This window comes from Buceros rhinoceros, unplaced genomic scaffold (assembly GCF_000710305.1).
Source record: "Buceros rhinoceros silvestris isolate BGI_N320 unplaced genomic scaffold, ASM71030v1 scaffold9449, whole genome shotgun sequence".
Lineage (NCBI taxonomy): Eukaryota > Metazoa > Chordata > Aves > Bucerotiformes > Bucerotidae > Buceros > Buceros rhinoceros.
Window position 1 is genome coordinate 9,219 of NW_010433246.1, and position 26,125 is coordinate 35,343.

A 26,125-nucleotide genomic window follows, 5' to 3' on the forward strand; every position below is an offset into this window, starting at 1 on the left:
AAGGCAGCTCAGAGCCTGGCTCTGGCAGCAGGTGGCAGTGCAAAATGCCGCGTGGCTGCGGTTAGGAAGAAAGCATCAACGTTCCAGAAAATACTCATCAAAGCTCCTGGAGCGGAGTTATCGCAGCCTTCTGTCTCTCAGCTCTCCTCTGGCTGCTCATGACAACGGCGCTGGCTCTCCTGACTGCCAGCGTGCCCCCACGCCGCTCCCCGTCAGAAACAGAAAGCAGCATTGACAAGTCACGAGTCAGAGGAGAGAACCATCAGGCTTTGGAGATGGTGACCCCCCTGCGCACCTCACAGGCCAGGGAATTTCTTCACACTACTCCAACACTGCCCTAATAAATGCCTGCACCCTTCTGAACCAGAAGTCTGGCAGCAAACAGTGGGGTGTCAAGGACAAGTCAGCATAAAAAAAGCAGCCTTTTCCCTCTTATCTGCGATACTGGAACGAGCACAGCAGCAGCAGCAGCGACCACTGTCCTGGGGACTGCCCAGATTTGACTTGGTCCTGTGGTAAATCTAAGTTCTAAATTCCCAGTGCGGGATTACTTTATCTCCTGGACTCCCGAAAGCGTTTGTATCCACACAGGTGTACTAAATCCCCCTTCTCACGTTCTGTTACTGTTCTAATTTAATTGTGACGAACGAACCATGGCAGTTCCTGTACTTGTTCATCGAGGAGAGCGGTGTACGGCATTTTGAATGCAGTGCCCCCCCGACTAAAGGCATTTTACCTTTACCGACTAAAGGTAAAACACGTTGCTCAGGCAACAGTTAGAGACACAGGAGAAAAAATATTCACGGCAGATGAGAGCAACATTCGTCAAATGAAATGTCATAAAAACCGCAGGGAAAGAAAAATCATAATGAGCTCTCAGATTTTAATCATAAAAAGGAGTCAAAGTTCCGCCAATAAAATATTTCCATAGTTTTCTCTTGACAGCGTGAGCTATGTAAGACAAAGTCACAGTTAACTAAATCAAGGCGTGATTCAACAACTCTTACAGTTTGCTGATGCCAAGCGAAGATTGAGGCCAACAGGCTTTGTCTGCTTTGGAGATCAACCAACTCTTTAAAAAAAAACGGATGTCGGAAGGGTGGACAGAAGTGCTATGTTTTGCTAAGATCTTACTCTCTAATTTTCATTTCTCTTCCATCCTGCTCCGTACTGTCATCCTGCAGAACTGAAAAGGTGGGTCCACAGCTTTGGTCTCATTATCAGATGTCCCGATGCTTTGATGTGGTACCTGTAACCTCATCCTCTCACCTGCATGAGCACAGAAGATGCTCTAATACACTGGGAAGAGAATTTTTAACAAGGCTACGAGCTAACTTGGAACATTCCTACCTCGTTCCTGGTGTTACGCTTACTGAACATTGACCGAGAGGCTCCAGTGCTACATGTGCTGACTGGTTTGAAGCGGATATTTCACAATCCAACCAGTAAGCAGTGAAGTTACTCTTTTAACAGAACCATCAACCTCACAAAGTAACAACGTGGTGCTCATGCCAGAGCTCTACCTGTGTATAGATGTCCAGTCAGGTACCAGCTCTGCCCATCTTAGCCCACTTATAAACAACGCTGTGTTATTTCTCATGGTTTATGGCAATTCTCTATTTCATAGATATAAAGTTCCATGAATAAAATGGTGTGGTGTCAGTTTAGCACTTCTGTCATCCACAGTCACTTTTACAGGAGCTCCTGCACAAGCACAAGGCCAAGGCTGCCCCTCTCCTCCCAGGGTGCGGATCGGTGCAACAGCTTTGTTTCTGAGCAGGGCACTGTTGTGGCTGTCTGTCACAGTGGAATTTCTGAACTTCCTGGGAAGATCTTTTCCCTTTCCAAGGTCAAGCAGAATTCCTTACTTCTTTAAAACACTTACACGTGTATGTTACCTGCCACCACCCCAGTCTGGTTCCAGGACAGAGCATGTGCAGACAGCACCACGTGGATTAGTGCAGCAGTCAGTGGGCAGGGCGCATTCGAGAAGAAGATACCTGGCAGTCTAAAGACTCTGGGTGCTTACCTACATCTTTAGAGATCCTTCAGCTCCCAAGCAGATTCATGAGATCTCCCCTGCTCTGCTGCTTGACCTACCTGAGCTGTTGCTTCCAGCCAGCATGGTTGGGCTGACAGAGGATCTCCCCAGCCTGCTGGACACCACGGGTGGGCCTGGCGTTCCGTCCCATTCCTGAGCTTTCCCTGGCTCCCTGGAGGAAGCTGTCCCGTGATGGCCTCCCCTCTCTTTGTTTTCCAGCTTTGGTAGTGGTTCAGTGCTGTGACTCCGGATCTTCAGCTCATCTAGTGGTTCTACAAAACACACAAGTGCACATTTCGTTACAGAGCGTCTGCTAATTACCCATGTCATATAACAATCTTCTGCTCAATGTTCCATATATACCAAATCCTTCCATATGTACCATATATAAATCCTTTAAGGACAATCTATACAATGATTTTACCATCTAGGCCAAAAAAATGTGGTTTATGTAGGTTTCAATACACTTTTAAATTATTCAAACCATGCACAACGCAGCAGATGGATAAAATTCAACTTTTATATTCCAGGAAGACACTTTTGAGACTGGTATCCTACCAAAGTATACTTTTATTAACAATTCATGGAAATACTTGAATCCTTTTCAGCTTCATTTCACTGGGAACAAGTTCTTCAGACACTTTTGAAGGATGCTCTCTCCTAAGGCAATACTGTGCCAGCAACACGTCTGTACTCCTGATAAGCTCTGATAAAAAGCACACAATCCACAAAATTGTCCAGCATCAATATTTTGGGTGCGCCCAGCTCCATAACCCAGGGAATTAAAATTTCACTTGGATGGAAAATCCTTGGAGTCAGAAAACAATTTCTGCCTACAACACCGTGAGTCAACGTAAGGAGGAGAAGGTCTAAAGCCAATGGAATGGTTTCTCCAGTGAAGCAGCGGTGGCTGCTTGCGTCGTCGCTGGCGTATTTCATTAATTACTACCAGTTCATGGTAAACATTAATGGTAAGGGTATCCTGCTACAACCATCAAGATTTTTTTTTAATTACTCACAGTAGTAACGCTCCATGAGAACACAATAAAATGACCCCTGTTCAGCAACTCTCCAAACTACGATTTGGTGATGCTTTGTGTGACAAAGAACTTCAAAGCCCAAACCTCTTCTCTGAACTTTTGGGTCACCTACCTCCTTAATGTGGGCAAAAAGACACTGTGACAAGAATCCGAACCACTTGTTTTTCCGAGCGGGTAACCCAACGGGGTGTGAGGCTGAACAGCACCAGCCTGCATCGATGGGACATGACATCTACCAAACTACAACAAGAGCTGAACTGTTTCAGTTACCAACAAAAACGCTCTTGCATTTTTTCTGAGCATTGCTCTGTCAAAAACAACGATGTACTTTCTCACATAACGTGCAAGCACATCTCATTTTTTTCTTTACCCCCATAACATTCACTTCTCTAGGTTCCTCCTTATCTGGGGGAAGGAAAGACACAAACAAAGTTTCGAGATTCTTTGGAAATGCTCCCAGTCCAGTTTCCCACCAACACAGGATGCTGTCGGGATCGCAGCTCTTCTCTCACAGCAAAATGAACAGAAAGCCAAAAAAGTAGTCAGAATTCAGCCCTGCAAGTGCCCACCAACATAATGCCTCATTCAATAGATGTATTTAATTTACTACATCATCTGGCTGCTCCTGGAAACACTGTGATTACCCAAGAGGAAACCTCCTCTGCCTCACTGCCACCACCTGACCACCCCCCTGGAAATCCCACTCCTCGCCGCAGTGGAAACACTCTCTCGTGTGTGGAGCTGAGCATTTACCCACTTTGGTTCACTTAACGGAGAAGCATTTGTACTAGTTGCCTGATAAAAATGATTTGTGCGTTCTTAGTTTTTTTATCGGCTGAATCAAAGCTCAGCAGTTCTCTGCAACCAGCTGGAAACCATGGAAATACCCAGACTAAACAGAGACCTGGCTTAGGCTCGACTTCTTTATCAGGTGTAGGAAATCGCTCTTCAGCTGGCTGTCTAGACTTGGGAAATTCACATCCCGCTGTCCCTTCGTGGGGATTTTCAGTTCTCTGTTTATCTGAAAAGCAATATATCCTAAAAATGAAAAGCAGATTGGCTCAGATACCAACGTCACGCAACCCATCGCGGAGCCGGAGCCGTCAGTATTTGGAGATCACAATCGCTAACGTTGATACACAGTCAGAAAAACAACACCTCAGTGTTTTAGACAGTTTTCTGTAAATATTATTTCCCTGCTCACTTGAGAGTACATAAAAAATGAAAAACCCAAACCAATTTAATGCCTCACTTTTGCTCAAGTATTTTGGGAGGATTTTAGAATAATTTCAGCTTCTGTAATAAATGTCAATGGGGATCATGCTCAAATTCATCATAAAAATCTCTGTGCTAGCTCTGGCTTGACTGAGAGCACACTTCAGTTCTAATGTGCCCGTGACAGCTCCAGGAATGTTCAACGCTCCCCTCTCCCTGGTCACGGCACATTTCTGGGACCTTCTGGTGACTGTCCCTGTCACTTGGATGTTTTCATATGGCAACTACTTCCTGCTGCAAACACAGCTCCGTGGACCAAGTGTCTCACAAAAGCTCCAGCTAGGTGTCGGCAGGAGGCGGAAGACATGCGTAGCTCCTGGCTGGGGTTACCTGCGGGGTGGTGACCTTCCCACCGACTGGAAACCAAACCAGCGCACTGTAAACAGTGAAACCTTTACAAGAGCTGCAGCAGGACTTCAACGGCCACTTCATCCACACCAATCCCATTCCGAAAGCACCAACTCTAACTAGTCATACAGGCGTTCTGCTGAAAGGTGACAGTAGCTGCTGCACAGCTTTTATTTTTGAGTTGAGAAGTGCAGAAACAGATGGGATCTAAGTTACCTCATGCTGTTAAAAACCTTAATTTGGAATCAGGCGATTCTGGAGCTCAGTGTTATGCTGAGAGCTCACTCCATCATGTGATGGCCACGGGCAAATCTTTTCACAGTCAAGCGCTGTATTTTGAAAGCTGAAATTATTATGGAAAGCATCTTTATTGTTCAATAATTCGTAAGCCAAAATAGTACATAAAAATGTAAATTTCAAGAAATAATTCACCACTTTAAATATTTATGGACACAGTTGGTTGAACTGCCATAAACGCATTCAAACGTTTCAAGCGCTTCCAGGTGTCACTGTATTTCAATATTCAAAGAGATGCATTTTTCTTATTTATTTCATTGGAATTTCAGGCTCTTCCATTTCACAAATAAGATGGTCGCTAAAATCTCTCAGAGATAATATATTTAACAAATAATTGACATGTACAATTTCCCTGCTATGAAAGATGCACACTAGGCAAGGCTGGCACGTGAGCTGTGGTACTGGAAAACTCATCAATGCCAAAGGAAAGGGGAAACAAACTGTGTTATTCAGCTGAAAAACACAGCCATGGGAAGCCCCTCACCTGAGGAGCCATCACTCACGTGAACATCGACTCTCTGGCCCATCTGCCACTCTGCTCTTAAGCGCAAAGTAACTTCAGGTCCCGATGGCTCCTTAGTGTAACGCTGGGTCATAGGCAGCAGAACCTTTGTCACCAATAAATGGCAGAACCTTTGTTACGGCTTGGGGATTCGGGGAAGGAAGAAAAGGGATTGTCTTTGGGAACTTAAAGGGAGGGCTGCTCTCTGCCACCTCTCAGCTCGGAGCTGAGATATATAAGCTAATCGCCCATGCATTATTCATTTACTCTTTTCTCTGTGTTTGTTATAAACCCAAATAAATAATACATCACTCTGGGCACAACTGGCATGCTGGGGGAAGTCAACGCTCTTGCTTGCAGGGTCTGAACTTCAGCACACACATACAGGTGTGAAGCAGAGGAAGCCACTTGGGATGGCGTTCAGGCATGACTCAGAGCTCCTGATTGCCAGCCCCATGCATCAGACTTCACCTCCAGGGCTACAAGATGGGCAAGGTCCTGGCCGAGGGCACAGGAGCATCCCCAGGGCACAGCTGCCATCCAGAGGGGTGGAGACATGGGACTGACCGCAGCCAGCACGCACATGATTGTGAGAGACACATCCCAGGCTCCAGCTCCTACCCTCATACACAGGGCAGAGCTGTGGACCTGGCTCACCCTGCTCGGCGCGACTCATCACCAATGTCCCACACAACCCTGCCAGCAGCCAGCACCTGGCACCTCGGTCCAACCACTTCCACAGACGTCCGATGGTACGTCCTGGAGGGAATCCCACTGTTGCCTCGTTCTGCACGCTGGCGAGTTTTGTTTACTTTTACTGCACATTTGAAAACCTGAGCTGCCTTTCGCTGCCTTTCTCGGGGCGGGGTGTCTGATCTGCACAGCTGTGAATGCACCCCAACCTCCCCCAAAGCAAACAAAGAGGCTCTTCATGCAAGAAATGTGGATAATTCTCAGTGCTTAAGCCATTTGTCCCCCCAAAATAGGAGTATATTATCCTGAGAGTGAAAACCATTTCCTCATCTGTATTAACTATGGCGGTTTGTCTATTCTGACTTCATCTGCTTGCTAATTAAGTAGAAGTTTGCTTTGCATATCAATTTTTAATACCCCTTTTTTACAGTTAAGTGAGAGTTGTGGCAGCCAGCATGTTCAATTAAAAGCAGCTCTGACCTAGTTCCATGCAAAATCAATAGAAAGCCTGAAAGAGTCTCACAAACTAGCTAACGTTTAAGGAGACGTGGCTGAAACGCTTCCCAGCGTTCACCGAGCATGTGGTCCTGTGAGCAGCGCCAGGGTGGGTTGGTTGGGTGAAATCACATCACTTCTGTGAGATCTCATCTGCTGGCCGCAGCCTGCAAAGGGAGGGGAAGTGGGCGCTGCCGGGGAAATGTGCTCGGTCGGTTTTCTGTGGCTGTCCCACAGGAAAACAAGATAGGAAAAGAGAAACCCCACACTGCAATTAATTGAAGACTGAAAAAGAAAGGGTAGATTCATACCACAGATCTTCCAAAGCTTTAGAATGAAAATATTCCATGAAAATCATGAGCCTTATAATCTGGTCAAAACAAAAAGTAGAATAGAATAGAATTACATTTCAATACCCTTCAGCTGGCGTTGTCAGTCACTTAAAAGATGAAGTTTTAAAAATTCTGCATGGTAAGATGTACATTTAACATTACTCGGTACCCTAGAGTAAGAGGAGAAATCCTCTCAGGCATTGATGATGGACTGAAATGCAGGAAACCCCGTTTGGAGTCTTACCTGAGGAGAGCCATTCGACCCAGCTGACTGTGTTAGGGCACACATTATAGAAACAATAGAACATGTCCCGTTTCCAGCCAAAAAAGCTAAAACACACAGACCCTGTAGGAAAAACGTGTCTGGAGAGAGTTCCTGACCTTAAGTCTCAAAGTTTCACTTCAAAAATACCAGTCGCTCATAGAAGTGCTGACTACAGCAAACATGTCAACACTTTTCTGGTCAACCTTTCTGCTGAAAACCAGCCCTCACAGTCTCCCAGCAGTCTGAACGCAGGGTTTTCCACCTTGGAGCACTTCTGTTCCACAGCGTACACTTGCACCCAGGTTCAGTAGTCAGCGAGAACCTGTGCTTAGTCAGGAAAATGCAGAGGCAGTGGTGGACGCTGGTTGAGAAAATTGGGGACAGAAACCCTCACTCTCACATTTTGACATTGAAAAACCAATTAGAAAGTTGGAGTGAAAATAACTTCCTTCCTGGGTATTCTGTCTGTATTTTAACTACCTCTATCAAAACCGAGCTTTGCTGTGCAGCCCCCGTGCCAAGCCTGGGTTGGGGTCCCAGGCACTCTTTGCTCCACCAGTCAACGCTTGAGGCTCATCCTGCTCACAGAATGAACCCCTCATGCCAGGCTGTCTTTTCTTGACTTTAAACAATCACCTGAGACCCTCCCCGCTTACATTTTGTGAACTTTCATTTTTCACTCTTGCTGGCTAAACCCTGACAGCACCCGCTTCAGCTCCTGAGGCAACACGTGGAACCACCGCAGAACGGCCTCGCACAGCACTGGCCAGTACCTCTGCTTGCAAGACGTTACTAGTACCACTCCCACAAGCGTGCAGAGCCACTGGTGTGACTGGCACAAGTGTCTCTGCGCGTGCTACAGCATGTGTATTAAATACATATCAGGCAAAGGCTGCCCGAACAGTAAGACAGCTACACATTTCCTGGAAGAAGGTAGTTTTTGAGTTAGGAATTTAAGTCACATTTCCATCTCCAGCAAAATTACAGACACAGCTTCTCTTTTTCAGATGAGTGGTTACAAGAACAATAGTTCTCCTTACTCATTCTTAAATGCCAGATAAAGTGCTAATTGCATGTTTTAACAAAAAAATAATTATTTGGGATGGGTAATTCTGTTCAGAGGAGTGAAAGTAACCTTCACCTTCACATCAAAGCGGATGTAAATGAACCTAATGCTGAAATAGGTGTTATTAACCTGACAATTACTTCCTCAGCGCTCCTGTTCTTCTCACCTCACCTACACCAAGGGTGTTTGTACACCCCTACGGACTCACGGCTCAGCGCTGGAATCGGTGGTACACGTACAACCTGAACACAGCTATTTCCAATGCTGATTTCTCGTGTTACTGGTGGACTCCTGCAAGGTGCAGAGAAAACCCAAGGAGAAGCGTATCCACCTTTCCTCAGCTGAGAGCCTAGAACTGTTTATCAGGGTATTATGGGTAAATTAGATAATACACTGACAGGAACGATTAGCATAATGTTGGCATCCACCATCGTAGTCTTCGTACTATTCGCTGCTACCTTGTGGACGCCCAGGGGCCTCGGTTTGCAGCGGAGTTTTGCCAGGACCAGCAGCCTCAGGCGAGCAGAGGACCCCTCTTGCCATAACCTCTGGTGGCATCCCCTGAAGTAGATCTTGTCTCATACTTCAAGAACCTTTGGAATGAACCTTTAATGATGAGATTTAAGAACTGAGCTCACTCTGCCAGAAATCAAATCAGACACGCCAGAAAAGGTGGGTTGTTTAAAAATGGAGATATAAACCACTCCGCCCCAGAAAGGGTCAATCTTTGGTACGCAGGCCAGGAAGGTAAAGGCAGTTTAGGGAAGAGCAATGAGAAGTACTTCAGGATTTTAGAACTGAGGGAGGAAACCTTGTTCTTTCCTTTATTCCAAAGTTCCCACCATCTTCTCTTAAAATCATGCAGCTACTACAGCGAGAGCTGTGACTGCAAGTACAGATAAGGCATTTAATTAAACCCCATCTCTTGTGACGATGCAGCGACAGCAGCTCAAGAGATGAAGAAACCAGGCTTCAGACCGTAAGCCAGCATGCAAAAGACTTTCATTTAACAACGATCTCGAGCAGCTCCTCTCAGGGTATGATGTAGATATTCCAGCTTCTGAGGCAAAAGAGCGGCTTTTGTTTTGCAAAACTGTTTTTTTGCTCACAATAAATTTTGGGGGGAAAGTTATGTTCTGCTCTCTTTGGAACTTGCAGAGTGTTTCACCTTCCTAAAGCTCACAGTCCTTGTCCTGGGGCTGGTTGTGTGGCTGAGGGGACCTATTTTTCCCAAACAAACCCTGTGCTTTGGTTTAAGTGAACAGGCTGAGGTGCTGTCTCTACCCTGTCTCCCTACCTGGGGAACATGTCAAAGTGCTCTATGACCATCATGCCTCTTAAAAACCAACACAATCAATGCAGGTCTTCCCACTAACGGTCTCTGGTTTTACTTCTAGGATTTAACAAAGAAAAATGCACTTGAACCCTAATGCAAAGAAAATCTGCCTCTTAACTTAGGGAAAAACCCCAGTTTGGGGTCCAGTGTTCAGTTCTAATGGCAAGTTCTGAAACACCTAGCTGCTGCCTTGGAACAGAAGCCCTGTACTGCTGAAGCTGAAGGCAGGAGCACTGGCTGGTCCCACCTGAAAGCCATCGCACCAGCCAAGCTGACCCACCGAAAGATGCCCTGCGGTCCCCAGCTGCTGCTTTGATCCACAGTCCTGTGAACCTGCTTCTCCCTTCCCCACAGCCAAGCGCACAGGCAGCACTTTCACACTGGAACTGCAATTCCTGCTTCAAACTGCTGCCTCTCCAACCGCTGCAATTCCATCCCAGTAAGAGACTCTACAAAAGTTCTACAAACCAAAGCTGTCACCAGGCGTTTCCTCCAGTGAGAGGCTCTACATTATTTTAAAATAAATTATCTCCAGCTGACACCGGGTTAATCAGACAAGCCCTTAACAGCTCTGTAGCAGACGAAGTTTAAACACATCTTTGTTCAATCCAGCCATGTTCTGTAGCTTTTCTGCCCTGTTTTTCCCCCATAGTTCTTTGACAAAAGGAGGACCCTTATGCTCTGTGCTGATACCACCTTCCCCAAAACACACACAGGGAAATTTAAGAAGCGGTACTCAGCAGTTTTGCTGAAGGGATATTACCATTATGCTCATGGAAAACACCACCATTAAGCATTTCTTACCAGTATCACTGAGCACCCATAAACTGGTCGTAAATCGTGTGGTCCTGTTGGAGACAAGACGACAATAATCCCTCCGACTCACCGTCCTGCTGTGTGACTGCACCACTCCATACAAGCTGTTCTAGTCACCAAGGACACATTTATTTCCTTGATGCCAGAGACACAGATGGTGTAAACTGGAGTAGCTCTCCCGATTTCAAATAAGAAGCAGTGATTTATAAGTGCTGAGGATTTGGCCTAAAGGTCAAGATACTTCTCTGGCTTAGAAAGCTCTGTTCAAGGGGGAAATAATAATGATAATAATAATAATAAAAAAATCAATAGCCCTTAAAACTCCAGACCTATTATCACTACCCACGTCCTTAAGTGCAGCATGTGTTATGTTGCTTATTCACACCACAGTGAAGTAGGTGCTGGTAAGTGAATTTAAGGCATTTTTTTTCTTTATTTTTAACAACTTTCACATGCCTTACATTTCCTGTGCATTAAACCTAAAGAGAAAACACATTTTTTCAGTCCTTTACCTGAAACCATCTTTTACTGAACTCTAACAGAAAGAGAATAGCTTTATCTCCATTAATTTTTCTTTTTCACTCCTTACAAGTTTATTTCTTCTTCACAAAAAGACTAAATCACAAACCAGAAACTCTATCAAGCAGTGAAGTAATATAAACAGAAGGAATAAGAAACCCCATACACATAATCAGAAACAGCAGCTGTTTCCAGAAAAACCTGAGCAATTATTTATGAAATTATGTCTTCTTCAATGCTTCTGTATACGGTCACAGTCCCAGGAGGGCCTGTTTCCGATGAGCCTGAACTGCTGAATTAGAAGAGGAGACAACGTCGTGGTACCAATTAGAAAAACCATTGCACGGTGTCTCAAAACGCCTGTTTGCTGTTTTAATAACTGCACGTAACGAAGACATTCCTTCTTCTTAAAGACGGAGGGGACATCCCACCCGCGAGTGCCTCGGGCGAGCAATGCCCTTGAAATGGACGCACTGGCTTCTGCGCAAAAGCAGCAAGGTAACTCCGGCAGGTGCATTTCCACCAAGGACCGGGTACCTGCTGGTTTGTCCGTCCTGAACAAGTTCTCAGACCCGGCGTTATCATCCTCAGCACCGGGAAAGAACTGAGTTACTGGCACGCGATGCAAAACAGAGTGGCACCGGCGATGCTTCGGCAGCAGATTGGCAGCCAGGGACACACAAGCTGTCGCATGTGCTTTCACAGGTTTCTTTGTACCTTTGCTTCTCAGCTCATCCCTTCCTGCTTCAAATGAACCTGGGTGAAACGCGGGTCTCCTGCCTTTGCTGCTTAGCTGAATGTCACACTCTGATCTTCCTTCCCAGTCCTTTCCTGCGGTTGTTGACTGGGGAACACATGTCAGCTTTGACAAGTAAGGGGCTCCAGCTGGCTGGGCTGGCAGATCTGGATCACAGTCCTTAGCCCAGTGCCTCCCAGATATAAGGATTTCTGGTGAAGGACAACCTCAGGTATGGCCGAAGCAGCACTCAAGACCACTCAGCTGCAAAACGGATCCTGTTTCTTCCCCAAGAGCTCGGTTCCTGGAGGATGCTGACCGCAGGAGGTCACTGCCATGTTTACACGTCAGTCATTTTCAGTTCGGTCTCACCCCTTGGCACGCTAACCCCAAGGGTCATGTCCCTCAGTGAAGGGCAGAGCCTGAGATGTGGCTGACAGCAGGGCAGACGGCTCACGGCTTTTGTGCGTGCAGGGGTACCAAGCTCTTGCCCTGAACTCGTACGTGAGCACCTGAAGAAAGCACTTCTGACATGGCAACTCCCTCAGTTGAGTTTGTCTTGATGGGTAGTAACTGATGGGCCAGGACAGAGCCTTCTTCGGGCTTTATTTACACGCAGCTGCCTGTGGTAAGACCAGCCGCTTCCAGTGGTGAGGAGTGCCATCCTCCTCAAAGCTGCTGTTCTCTCATCCTCTATTCCTTTTCCTCTGGCACTTCCCCCTACTCCCTCCTCTAAGTCATTTCTTTCAGATCTGCTTTCAGCACTGTCAAACAAGATGCAACTGCTGCAATCATCTCGTCCAACCTCACATGTACCGTGGCTCGTCAGACCAGAAAAGCTGATTTCCAGTGGAGCAGCTGCTTTGCCTGTGATGGAGAAGCCAACGCACCTCTGGCTCTGAGGTTCAGGAGTAACTGTGGTTGTGCAGTGATTTCTGTAAAGCTGTGCCTGTCTCCTCAGGTGGAGCACAGCATTCCTACTGCATGCAACCATCAGCTACAGCGCAGAAAAGGGCTGGAGAATTAGCCTGACATCCCTTTAGATAGAGCTGCAGAAAGTATATTAACCTAGATGACATAAAAAGCGTCATAGTTACTCCACTACACACTGTTGCTCAACTACCACACAGCTGAGACTCAGTGTTAGAGACTGAAATCCTGCCCCGTCTGTCTGCGTGCCTTGTCCTGAGTTTAATGCACAGAGGTGGAGGTTAAACAACCACACAGACCCACCTGGAGGGAATTTTCCCTTGACTCCTTTCCCAAACTCTTTTCCAACACACTGTTCTATCCATCCCAAACCTGCTTTTGAGCTCCCTGGAAAGCAACAGCATTCAAAAAAAAACCCCAAAACCTAAAACTTTCTAGAACCAAAACCTAAAAATTTCTAAATTTTTACTCTAAGACCACGATTTTTCCACAGGAGGGTCTCAGGTGCCTGAAACCAGCACGAGCTCCTTTTTACCAAGCTGAGCCTCTTCTGCACATCTCCTCACATTATTTGACAGCTTACAATAAAATGTTCTAGATTCCTAATGCAGTGGGTACCAGCTAGGAACAGGAAATGTTTATAATTTTCCCAAATTTCAATCACTTCAACCGAATTTTTGAAGTAGCACATTCACAAATTTCCTCCCTCTCTGTGACTAGAGGCTGAAGAGCGAAGGTCTCTACTCAACAAAAGCTAACGCTGCTATGAAGCCCTGCAGAGCTGCTAAGGAAAGGGGCCGTGAGCTGCTGTGCATCGCATGTGACCCTCTCACACCTCCTGCCCAGAGCCAGGGCTGGCAGCAGAGGTAACACAGAAGTTCTGCAGCTCATTGGGATAAGCATTTGCAACACCTGCTCAAAGCAGGCTCCAAAAAGAAGGGGATGTGTCCCCGAGTGGTCCATAACCTCCTTCAGCCAAGGGCCCACAGCAGCAGCCCGAGGGCAGCCGGCAGTGCAGGACCCTTTGAATTCCCTCTGACGACTGGCATGATATTTCAGTGTCAGGGCACACTGCCACGTTCTCAGGAAGGGTTAAAGAACAGTCAGTGACAATTAATGATATCTATCTTCTCCACTCTTCCACATTTTTCACGCTCTATATCCTTCCTCAGTTTTCCGTAGGGGTTCTCTCAATCTTTCTGCCTTTCTTTGCGATCATCTTCCACCGATCTTTTCTTTCCTGATTTGGCCTTGCAATCTATTTTTCTTTGTTCTTTTCTCCCCACCTTCATCACCGTAACGCATATTTGAGATGCTAACAGCACACAGGAGGGTTTTCAGCAGAACACAGTGCAATAAGTGAGCAGCTTATAAAATCCAGATCCACACATCACAGCTGCAGCCGCTGGGTGCTGAGTGCACTCAGCAGCGTCTAGGGCTTCCACGGAAGCTCATCTCCTCAGAAAATGTGGCCCTGAGGTGACAGCCTCCTTACTACCACTGATTTATCCCGATTTCCCAGTAATGCAATTCCAGTGAACTGTACAGGAATAAAATGGAGGGGAATGAAAAAGAAAAAATGGCAGAAGAGTAAAGAAAATAACACAGGAAGGTTCAAGGGCAGCTTTGCTTGTTTGTCAAAGCTGCTGCGTGGAAATGAGGTTTGTGCGGTCCCTCTCCTCCATAAGAAACCCACTCAACACCGCTACAATTCCGAGTTTGGACTCAGATGCCAAATTTCCACAAAGTCAGTTGCAGTAATAACAATAAAGAGGAGAGAGGGTTTTCTCTGTAAGTGCTGCAATATTTTCCAAATACACTCTGCTGAATACAACAATTAGCATTGTGATGGGTTTTTTTGGACTAGCATTTGGCAGTGAGAGCTTCAGACAAGTCACAGAGGGCCGATCCTCGGAGGATCCGATGAGAAAGTTGCCTGAGATGTGCTCAGAATAATCTTATATTTCAGAAGCAAATATTTAGTTTCCTAGCATGGCTTCATAAGAGTCATATAAAGTCTTTTTTTTCTGGTGTTTATTATCCTCTAGATCCTGGAAATCTTCCTGCATGCTGAGAGCAAATGACACTGAAGTGACAGCTATAAAAGCATGGCAGTCCCAGTCACTCCTCTGCTCTGCATTTGCTCTCCTGTAGCTCAAAAAAATAATCCAGGACCGCATGAGTGCTGTAGGCTTCCAGCGAGACTTTCAGTGGCAAGATTTCTTTAACAGCTCATGTGATTACTCCAATCTACACTACCTATAATCACAGCACGTAGATGCGACCGCACCGGCAGCGTCTATGCTCAAACGCCACCACTGAGATCCCTTAGGGTGGATCACGCTCACGTAGAACTGCAAGACATGAAACGCCAGACCTGCGTGTGTTCTCTATAAATCTCAGAGCGTCTCCTACCTCTGTAGTATCTGAGCACAAAGCTGGCTCCGCTCAGTGCAGTAATACCTCAGGATTAAGTCATGGTGTAAACACCAGACAAATTACAATCGGATTAGATGGGCAGTCTGTTCATTTACTCAATACAGCTGCACTCCAGAGCCTTTTCACCACTGGTGACCATTTATAACGTGAATGCTTTGTCCTTAAAGAACCCAGTTTCTATTTCGTCTCTCTCTTGTCTCACCATTTGTGACGAACAAGGAGCACATTTCTACTTCCTAAGGAGCCAGCAGAAGGCTCCTTGAGAGACCAGGAAGAAAGCTGCTCTTGGTATAGGTCTGCAGGGCAAGATCTACTTTAAACTTAGCAGTGAGTAGTCCCTGGAAAGGTCTGCATTCAGCTTTGGTCAGGTGGCATACAGAGGACACCTTTCCGGAGGGAGGTATAAGACAGCAGCACAGATTTGCTGAGATTCCCAGGACTTGCACATCTGCTGCAGGAATTGGTTACAAATAAGAAGCACGTTTAATAACATTCGTTATTGTCTACACTTTGCCACAATCTCCCTACCAGTTCACTGCAATTATTTATAAATGTCACATCACACCCCTCCTAACTGCTCCAAATTACAAGAGTTGCCTTTTAGGTCCAGACTTGGTCTCACCCAGCCCACAAATTCGGCGATACTCTATTTTCATTACTGCCATCACTTGGTGAAACCCTGCTGAATCACGGAGCCAAGACTTTCATAAAGCAGGTCATTAAAATATCAAAGCCAAATTAAGCAAATTGCTGCACCAACTCAAGTTCCCAGTATCGTGCTAATTCCATCTTCACCTCCACCTTCTGATTTCAGAGTCATTATTCCTGACTTGCACAGAGATAAATAAGATAAAAGAAGGACAGCGCTCTTTCCGTATTTCCCTAGCTCAGAAGCGGATGTACATTCCGTATGCACGCGGGACAATGATTTTATGACACAGCACATGAAAAGTCAATATTGGCTTAAGGTTTTTCTGCACAACTTCCTCCTCTGTTTTTCTCTGTGTGGGGGTGATGCGTTACAGGTCCTATTGGTTTCCAGATCGATTGGCCTCCCAACCAGCCACACCAGCACAGCTCAGCTCAGCGGGATACTCTGTGGCACAGCGTGGAAGGGGAGGAATGGTGTAAGCTGGTACCTCTGGTTGCCATCGCACGCACCATGATCACTGGCCAAGTTAAGAGTAGTCAACAGATCTCTGCCAACAAAACAGCTACTGTTTGGTTATTTTGCTACAAGCTGCATGGACAATTCCCTGTGTCTTGGGATCCGTCAAGATCCGTGGTGACGTGGTGAGAAGATCCCAACTCATGTGGAAAAGTTAATGAAAACTGACTCCTTTTGCAAGACCAAGCCACGAATTATACTTCTGCAGTGCAGTATACACTATATTCTTTAAAATACAGGCACTACAGTTTCTAAAATTACCAAGACGAAGATTAAAATAATTTTAACAGTAGTTGCTTTTCTTCCCATCACAAGACACTTATAAAAGGAATTCAGACTTCTGAGGTTTTGGGTTTTGGCAATTTAGTAAAACACAATGAAAGAATACAAGGAAGAGTGAGGAATAATTACATCAAGAACTTACTTTCTGCAGGTTCTTTAGATCTTCTGCCACTGGAGGACTTCCGCAGGAGACTTCGTCCTGAGGTAAAAAGGCTGGTTAGTTCCTCCAGAGGACTGGTGGGTGTCCGAGAACGGGAACCACTCTGAGATGATGACCCGTAGGTACTGACCGAGGCATTTACCATCTTTCCTCCTTCTTGCAATGTGTTTCTGGCTGTAGAATGAGGCACTGATGGAGAGCTTCTTGAGAGACTTCCTGAATGTACAGAGTCATAAGGTGGAGGTCTTTTGAGGCTTAAGGGGGTAAGAGACCTACCCATACTGACAGGAGAAGGTGAGGCAGAGTGACTTTTAGGATAACCATGTGGAGACTGTGTTCTGTATAAGGTAGAAGGATGGGGAGGAGAGGAGGTGTGCCCAGGGGTGCTAGTTCCATGAGACACTGTCTGGTCTTTCTCCAGTTTTTGATGGCCTGGTGTATGAGGTGGCAGTGAAGACGGAGAAGCTCCAGCTTGTTGTTTGATGTAAGACACATTTTCTAGAACGGGAAGCTTTGTGACCTCCAGTGGAGTCAGAGGAGACTCGTCAGAATTCGGGGAACACTGCACTGGTGCTGGTGGGAACACCAGCAGTGGAGGTCTGTGAGAAAGCAGATTTGGAAATGGTGGGGGTATATCACAAAGCAAGCCCTTGGGAGTAGATGGCACTGAAGACTTGGTGAAATCTAGGTCAGGCACTGTGGGAGTAGCACACTGAGAAGAACAAGTGTGATGGTCGTATTCACATTGACATTTTGAATCTTGGCCTACATCATCAAATATAGGGTATTTCATCTCCTCATAGACTGCTTCGCTTTGGTCATCCTCGTCTTTTTTGAAGTCTCTGAGAATATTCCCAACCATTTCGATATAAACAGGCTCTTCTTCCTCTGTGTCTGGGGCAGGACTGCTGACCTGCGACAAAGAGGCATCCCTCGTGAGGGCTGACTTCATAGGGCCATGCTTTTTAATATACGTTTCATCAAAAGATGTGCTTAGCTGAGTGTTTGGATTTCGTTTCGGCTTAGGAGGTGGAATCTTCTTTGTGTACTCATCACTGTGAGGTCTTGGTTTGGCTGACACTGAAAACAGAGCAAAATATAAATTCATGAGAAGGCTGTAACACTCCCCATCAGCCATGTGAGCTCTCTTAGAGTCACAAATCCGACATGGATTTCTAGCGACCAGTCCATTGCTGGCTCTCTCTGGTAGAATGCTACAGATATAACACCCAATTCCCAACACTCCTAATCTTCCCCCAGAATGCTCTGACGCTCCAGAATCAAGGAGCTAGTGAGCACTTCCCTTCCTCTGAGACATCTGTTCTTTCCCAAACTCTAAGGACAGGAGACTTTCCATTTTTAAATATTATGCTTTCCAAATATCACTGTGGGATTTTAAAGACCCAAAGAGACGCCAAATTAAGTACCCAAATGACTGGGGGAAAACAGCAAAGATCCTGGACCTTGTACTGGAATGACAGTGACGTAACTCTGCAGTGACACAGTGACGAATGAAGACCTTGTTATTTATAGTAACATCCTGCATAAAGCACAACAATTCTTTCGGTACTGACTGGGAAAGAGAACACTCATGTACAAAACACTGTAGAATCTGCTGTTGGGATAATCCTAATCTTTTACCTGGACTCTGTCCCGTGAGTGAACAAGACGTCAGTGAAGTCAAGAGGGAACGAATTATCTCACAGACCCTTCCCAAACAGGCTATTCCAGAAACAACAGACCATTTCAGTTTGAAATTATAAATCAAATCACTGTGATGAAACTCATTTGAAGTGAGAGGTCAAGGGTTTCATTGACATTATCCTTTATGAATCAAACAATATAGAAACTTGTGGAAATGGTTTTTTGTTCACTTTGCATAAATAGTTAATAAATCATCTCATTAAATGCTGGGGTTAATAAAATGCCTCGTTAAATGTTTGGGTGAAGCCAGTTTTTATCCTAAGCGGACTCAACAAATCTATTCAGAAACAAAATTTACCACGTACACTAAACTTAATTTATATTCCTATGGGCGAACAGCTCTCGTGTTAAAAGCCTTCACACCTCATTGCTCAGTTTTAAGGCCAATTTAAAACAGCCAGTTTAGGAGGGCAGCCTTCCTGCCTTCCCAAACCGGGCTGTGCTGTGCAGCTCACTGCTACAGACCTGCTCCTGCTGCTCTGAGCTGCTCAACCACCTCTCACCACGCACACAAGGCACCGCGATGAGGGCAGGTGGTGAACGAGACCCCGGTGTTGTTTAGGAATGTGGAGCTGTGAACGTACACGTGTGTGTGTATACGAAGTAATAAGACCACTCACTGTCAACAGCATTTGTTTCTTGACATGTAGGTGAGGTACAGCAAAGCAAAATGAGAAAGAATTCTTGCCAGAATACACCCTCCACCCTCCCCCCGCCCCCAAACACATCAGCATCAAAAAATATTATGTGTTTACGATGGTTCCAATTACCACATTCCACTCTGCAGCAGGACAGGGACCTGTGAAACCTGTCTCAGACAAGAGTAGCTGGTAGCTTTTCACTGTGTGGATGTACCCTAACACTTCAAATTTGTCCTTTTTATTAACCCAAATTAATTTTCCTGAATGGATTGGGATAGACTTTTGGGAATGAGATGTATGCTACCTGAATCATTCGAGCTTTGCAGTAAACATCACTCCTGATGCCTCTGACAGCAGCACCAGGATTTTCTTGCTGCACTTCCAGCTAAGTCACTATTCCCTTTGTTTGGTCTGTATTTGTGTATTATGTTCATGTATAGACTTGATCTCAGTCCTCTCTCCACGCCTCTGTTCATCTGCTTCACTGCCCTGGCACAAGCAATCTCTTTCAGATTGGTGTCCAAAGATGAAGAGTCAGTCACTGAGCCTGGCACAGGCTGCCTGATCACTGCCCCGGACCTGAACTCTACAGGCTTGGCTGCACTTGAAAACCGTGTCGTTTGTGTCCAGAGGAGTCTCACAGTCCCTGGTTCCCTGTGCACTGTTCTACCATCCTTAATAGGTACCTGAGACACAAAGGGTTCCCTCTGCTCTGCCTCCCCCTCCCTCGCAGCCCTGCTCCCTGTGCTCCCTCCTTGTCCCCTGTGCCACAGGTATCATCCTGGGAACTCCTCTGTCTCACAGCCATAGCCTCACTCTTCCTCCTCCCTAGCTGGAGAGATGTTCACGATGGCCAAAGGCATCCAAATATGCTCTTGTGCTGGAGGTCACTCAAGGTTAGTGTTAGCTGATGTTTTTACCTAAAAATAACTAAAAGGGGTTAAGAATACTGTGTTTTCAAACAAGTCAATAGAAATAGCATATTTTGCCTCTTCCCTCCCATTTTCACAGTGGTTCTGCTACATGGTCTAGACCTGTCCTTAGGCGTTGGGGTTTGCATGTACAGCAGCACAAGCTCCTATATCACAGACAAGAAAATGAGAAATGTCATGGAAAAATGATTGACATTCTGCCATCGAGTCCTGTAAAACAATTTTGCATGGGTAGGAATTACGTACGGCAGCCACACACGCAGCATTCTCATCTGCCGTTGCATGATCTGCAGCATTAGCCTAAAATACCTCGGTGACATTATCAACAAAAAGGTCAAACGACCCAGCCTGGCTCTATGACACACAGGGAAAAGCACGACAAGGTGAAAGCTCTACTTCCCATTTTCTGTTAAAAGCATTTTTCTCTCTGCCACAGTTTATTTTGTTAAAGCATCTACTTCCAGGAGGGAGAATGTCACTGAGATCTTCTTCCCTCCTTGACAAACTGGACTTTTCAGATTAAAATTTAAACCCAAACTCTTTACATATTTTATAAACCTTACAAAGGCATAGAGGTACCTCCCATACACTAGATGGTGCAGGGACATCTGGTGCTGTAAGTCTTTCTGGAGAAGATCCACAGGTAAATGGGGAGTGTAAATAGCGAGGGAATCTGGGAAGGGAGGAACTGCTCAGCACCAGCTGGGAACTCCCCTCAGCTGCAGTGGGCCATTCCGGAGGCAAACTGAGATAGCTTTAAAGGGGCTACAATGGAAGATGCTTACCGTGTTTGTTTAACGAAGGTTTCTACTCTGAGACTCAGGTCCATGGCAAGGGCTGCTCCCTGCAACAGTGGACCGTGGGGCACGAACACCTGTGCCAGCCCAGAAATGGGCTGAGAGGAGAGTTTGGAAGGCGAACGAGAGGAGTGGGGAGGATTCGTACACCTCCTGGGCCACCAGTGCCTGGCTGGGATGGATGCAAAGTGCTGGCGCGATGCCCCAGCCAGCCAAGGGAGGGTATCTGACAATCTCCAGAGAGGAGCAGACAAGAGTGTGTTTATTACGTGACATTTATCAGGCAGGAAAAGCTTTTGGTGCCTGCTGGGAACACACACTCCTATGAAGAGCAAACCACGCTGACATACTGGTGACACAAACACACTCTTGGCATCAGAAACGCCCAAACCACCACAGCTGATAAACGGGAGGCACGATCATCCTCGCAGACCAAACTGAACTCCACGGAAAAGATGATGCTGGGGCAGGAGTTTTCCATGTTCAACAGCATCCTACTACCAAGCCATTGTCTAGCTCCAACAGAGTGCAAGGGAAACAAAACATGAGGGGTGTAACGACTGCAGTCTTGTCCAGCAGCGAGAAGCAGAGCGCTCAAAATAGCCTCACGAAGCCCTACTGAATAAGCCAAATATGACATTTTTGAAATGAAGTATTTGTAGCGCAAAGGTTACGCATCGCTTTCAGACATGCCCAGCTAATCCGTCTCTCAGAGTTAATGCTGGCAATCCAACCGCTTCTGGTCATCTCACCCTGCCGAGGGGCTTTTGTACTCTCTAAGGAGGGACTGCAATAGGAAAATGTGTTAGCAGATTGGGTTTTACTATTTGCTCACCGTATAACGAATGAGTGAAAACGTCTAAAAACTAAAATGAATTTTGTCATTTCCTTTTGTCCTTTGGGTGTTTACCAGCTTTTGCAGTTCAGAGACCAAGCGATTTATTGTGCTACTCACCGCAATAAGGAGAATAAAAAACACATTTAACAGGAACATTCCTCCCTTTCAAGTTCTACAAGAGGCTACAGTATTCAATTTCTTTCTAAATGAAGGAGTGATTTGGGACCTAAAAATTTTAAGAATTCTGAAAAATATTACTTTAAATGCAGAAGGAATTAATCTCGCTGTATTTGGAGGGGTACCTCTATCAAAAAAAGCCTCCAGGAGTGAAAGGAAATAGAATTTCTTTAATTAAATCCTGAACGTGCTGGATCCTGAATCAAAGATGCACAGATTCCGATTTATATCACATAATTCGGCAGAGAAAACCCAGCTCCAGGGTAGCTCAGAACCTATGCATGTGTGTAAGTCCAAGGCTATGAGTAACCCCACCGGCTTTAATGGAATGAACCGTGTGTTCCACGTGGCACAGGATCTTAAGTGCATTTGTGCACCGGCGCTTACGCTGGGTCGAATTTCATTATCGCTGCAGATGAAGCTTGAATATTCTCAGGGAAACTGAATTTAAAGCGGCACCATCCTTGGGGCTGTGCAAGAGATCGGCGCTCGGGAGACCTGGGTTCAGTTCACTGCTTTGTCACGGGCCACAAGGCCATTTCACCCCTTAGCACCACTTTTCACCACCCACCTTCTGCCAGCGTAGGCTCTAAGGAATTTTACAAGGCCTATATTTTAATTCATTTGTTTATATCAATCCTTGCACATCGGTTGCCAGCACTGGAGAGCAACAGTGGGAAACAAAGGCAAATTGAAATGTATTTATCGGGGACACAGTGCTGAAGGTGCACCTTTTCTTCCCCAAGGAAGTTTTGACAGTGAGCATTCTTGCGCAGCCATTAAACACACACACAAAGATGTATCTTAAATGACTAAAGAAACATCATTGCTGGGTCGTAGTAACGTTAGAGAACGTATCTCTGTCACAAAAAGCCCCCTGGCTTTCAGAACAGCACTGTTCTCCTGGACCAAGTCCCTTCCCTGCAGGTTACCTCCTCCTTTTCCAAAAGACGCTGGTAGGAAAAAGTGAAGAGGGAAAGCAATAGCATTGGCAAGTGTCTGAGTAATAATTACCAATTATCTGCAATCAAGCCTCTCCGTACTATACACTGAAGCTAAAAGTTACTGTCAGTCGGCACAGCCCTGGAAAGGCAGAAAAAGCATGATTTTGGGTAAGAATGAAAAGGAAAGTAATTTTGAATCATCCTCCTTTGACAGGAAAACTGATGAACCAAGCGCAAACAAATCTCACAGTAACTCCTTTTAGGTTGCAGTGATTTCTGAGTATCCATTCAGAAAAATACCCTTGAAGCAACGTGCCCAGGCCCAAGGGGCCAGGATCCAGCCGGCATACGCCTATTTTGCAGCCAGTGCAACACGAGCCATAAAAAATTCTGTAACTGCATTCAGTCTGAAGGAATTCTAGACACAGAAAGGCAACCAGCACAGGAATTTATCCATCACAAGCACCATCATATAGATTACATGCAGAGTGTGTAAATGGAACTACAGAATCATGCTGGCAGAGAAATCCTCTGCAGAGCGCACCTGCATGGTGGGGGCTCTCGGGCTCTTTTGAGGAAGCTTACATGGAGCTGGGCACCAAAAAGTTAAACATGGCCACAGCACAGTACGGAAAACAGCCTCAGAGCAGCAACAGGAGTAAAGCCCTTCGGTTTTAAAGCAACATTCGCTGCATCTTGCCTGTCAGCTTGGAGAGGAAACCTGAACAGCTTCTGCTGTCTGAGCATCAATCAACTGCTACCACTCTCTTCCTACAGCTCCCACAAACTCGTTTCACATCAAGAGCGATGGGTGCCAGCAACCCCCGCTGTCCCCTGCCCAGCACCTCTGCTGCAGTGCAGCTATTCCAGCTGGGTTCTGATGGAGCCTCGCCCCACTCTGCAGCCCCCCAGCACCACGCAGACGATGGTGAGGCTTTGCTGTTCGTCTCACTGAGTTCCTACAGGCTCTGCCACTGATGATGGCCAGCGCAGCAGCATGTCTGTTGATCTGCAGAAAGAAAAGATCACTCTTCTGCTCAGGAAGAGATGTTCCTGGGTATGTGTGAAGAGCTACGTCCCACTGGCACATGCCTTAGACACCCACGTCATACGAGCTTGGTCTATAGCAGACATCACTAGGATAGCAATAAGCCTCTGAGGGCTGAGCTGCTGCTTCATCTATTATCTGCTGCCCAAAGGGCACCAAAGGCCCCTGCGGCGTCATCTGGCAATGCCCCAGTCTGAATGCCGCTCGGGGCTTCACAGGAATGCGCTGCTGTTGGGTACTAGGTGTCGTGGCTAGGGGGATGATGTGGGTGTCCCGGTCGTGGCAGGACTTTGAGGAACCTCCTGGAGAAGTACAGAGGCTTTCTGAGACAGTATTCAGAGAGACGCTGACTGCAGCTGCAAGAATCCCTGGCTCGGAGTGACTCCTAGATCCAGGACCTGCACCCCAAGACTGGAGACTGAAATGATTTACAGGAAAAACGGGAAAGAAGGAAATCAGGCTGGAGAAGGAGCAAATGCTTAGTGAAACAGTCGGTTTAGCTCACCCACTTCATCTATCCAGAAAAAGTAGTCCGCATTTGCTTCCTTGATTTAATTGCTGCTATGGTTCACAAACATCCTGTCCAGAACACTAGTAGTGACTATGTGCAAAGATGTGAATCACCTGTCCGGAGCCAGAAGACTCTTCATTTTTCAGGTCCACGGCAATGCCGATCTTCTACTCACAGAGGCAATAAGTAGGTCAAACGCACTATTTGCTTACATAAGTAGCAATCTGTTTGCCGAGCTTCTAAACTAATTGCAGCCCATTAAACCAAGCTGGCAGACCTACCAAGGTGATACCGTGCATCACACGGACCTGTTAGTTGGACACAATGCTTGGAGCACCCATTCCACGGGCACAGCAACCCCACAAATGCTGCTGTGCTTCCTCAGCGTCTCCCAGCAGCGGCCGGGAACCAACAGCCTTCACTAACCTCTTCTCCTCCAGCAATTCTGCGGGCTCTGCACAATTCTCTTCCTTGAGGCCATTGTATAAAAATCTGCCGCTGCATGACAGGCCCTTTCACCCCGGAGCTCGCATTTCAAAACAAAGCACAAGGTTGATCACAGGGGTCAAACGAATCACCACAAAGAAAGCGAATGAGCCCCCATGAACAGGAGTTCATCTAAAGGGGCACTCCTGCCTCTCACAGAAGGACATAAGGTGACCCTGCAGAAGCAGTTCCTGCAGGTTGTCACCGAGCAGCTTACGGGTGAATACGGTGATGGCTGCGGTGGGCAGAGCATCGTCAGAGCAACTGGCAGGCAGCAGCAGCAGCAGCGCCGGGGGCTGTAACAGCTCCGTGGTCAGAGCTGAGCACTGCCGAAACGCTCACTGTAATCGGCTCCAGGACGAGAGCCTCACAGCTATTCGGTTCACTTCCATCTCCACGGGGGTGACTCCTCTCTCCTCCTCAAGTCTAAATAAAGTGTTGACAAAATTACAGACAAGCCACATGGTATCAGCTCTCTCCCACTCAGTGTCTCTGTGGGCCTGGCATCCACTGCTTCAGAGAGCATTTGCTGGCAGATTGGTCTCGTGAAACTAGTAGAGCCTGTAACAGTGTCTATAAGGGTCATGCAGCAGGGTCACCACCATAAATCCACCCAGTATGGCTGCAGCATCACCCGGACAGCTTTGTACGTGGCTCCAGACAAGCTGCTCCCATTTCAAATACCAGGCTGAACCTCTCTGTGCCACCTGAGAAGTGAGATGGAGAATGAAAAGGCAAAGATGGAGCACAAGGAAGAGCAGAGGAATTGCTGCCAGAAGCTGTTCCTACCATGACACCCATGACTGCAGAACCTGTTCAGTTCAACTCACAGGCAGAACTAGTGGGAACAACAAAGAGACCTGATTAAAAACTAGCACCCTGCAAACAAGGGGGACCAAGAAGCAGAAGAAAGGAGATGAAACATTAAGGAAAAGCGGAGCTTTCTAGGAAAAAAAATGTTCAGAAAGCTGAGGTATGTGAAAGGCAATTAAAGCAAGAGCAGTACCATGGGCTAAAGGACCTTAGCCAAGACCTCAGGGGAGAAGCAGGCACCAACTACCAGAGCATGACTGGAAAGAGAGCCCCAAGACCATCACTTGCTCCCAAAAGCTCTTTACACGATAGAACTGTGTTATCTCCCCTGGTCGCTCCAGAACCTCGGAACACCGTGAGCTTCCATGCTTTTGTTTGCAAAACCTCCTGTTTCAGAAAATAAACAGGCTAGACATATTTGAAGCTTTTGAATCCCCTCTACCAGTATAGCTTCAGGTTTTTGCTGGGTGTGCAGTTGTACGTTTGCTTTTTTT

At 46.4% G+C, this 26,125-nt stretch overlaps 1 protein-coding gene across 1 annotated transcript in view; it reads right to left on the reverse strand.

Annotated features, from left to right (window-relative positions):
- The window catches only part of NYAP2 (neuronal tyrosine-phosphorylated phosphoinositide-3-kinase adaptor 2), a 77,422-nt gene that overhangs the window by 4,673 nt on the left and 46,624 nt on the right, over window positions 1-26,125 (reverse strand). Inside the window, exons 3-4 of the mRNA XM_010144042.1 lie at window positions 16,723-17,820; window positions 2,101-2,313 (exon numbers count right to left, since the gene is read on the reverse strand). Coding sequence (XP_010142344.1) covers window positions 2,101-2,313; window positions 16,723-17,820 — 1,311 coding nt within the window. The remainder of the gene's footprint in view (window positions 1-2,100; window positions 2,314-16,722; window positions 17,821-26,125) is intronic.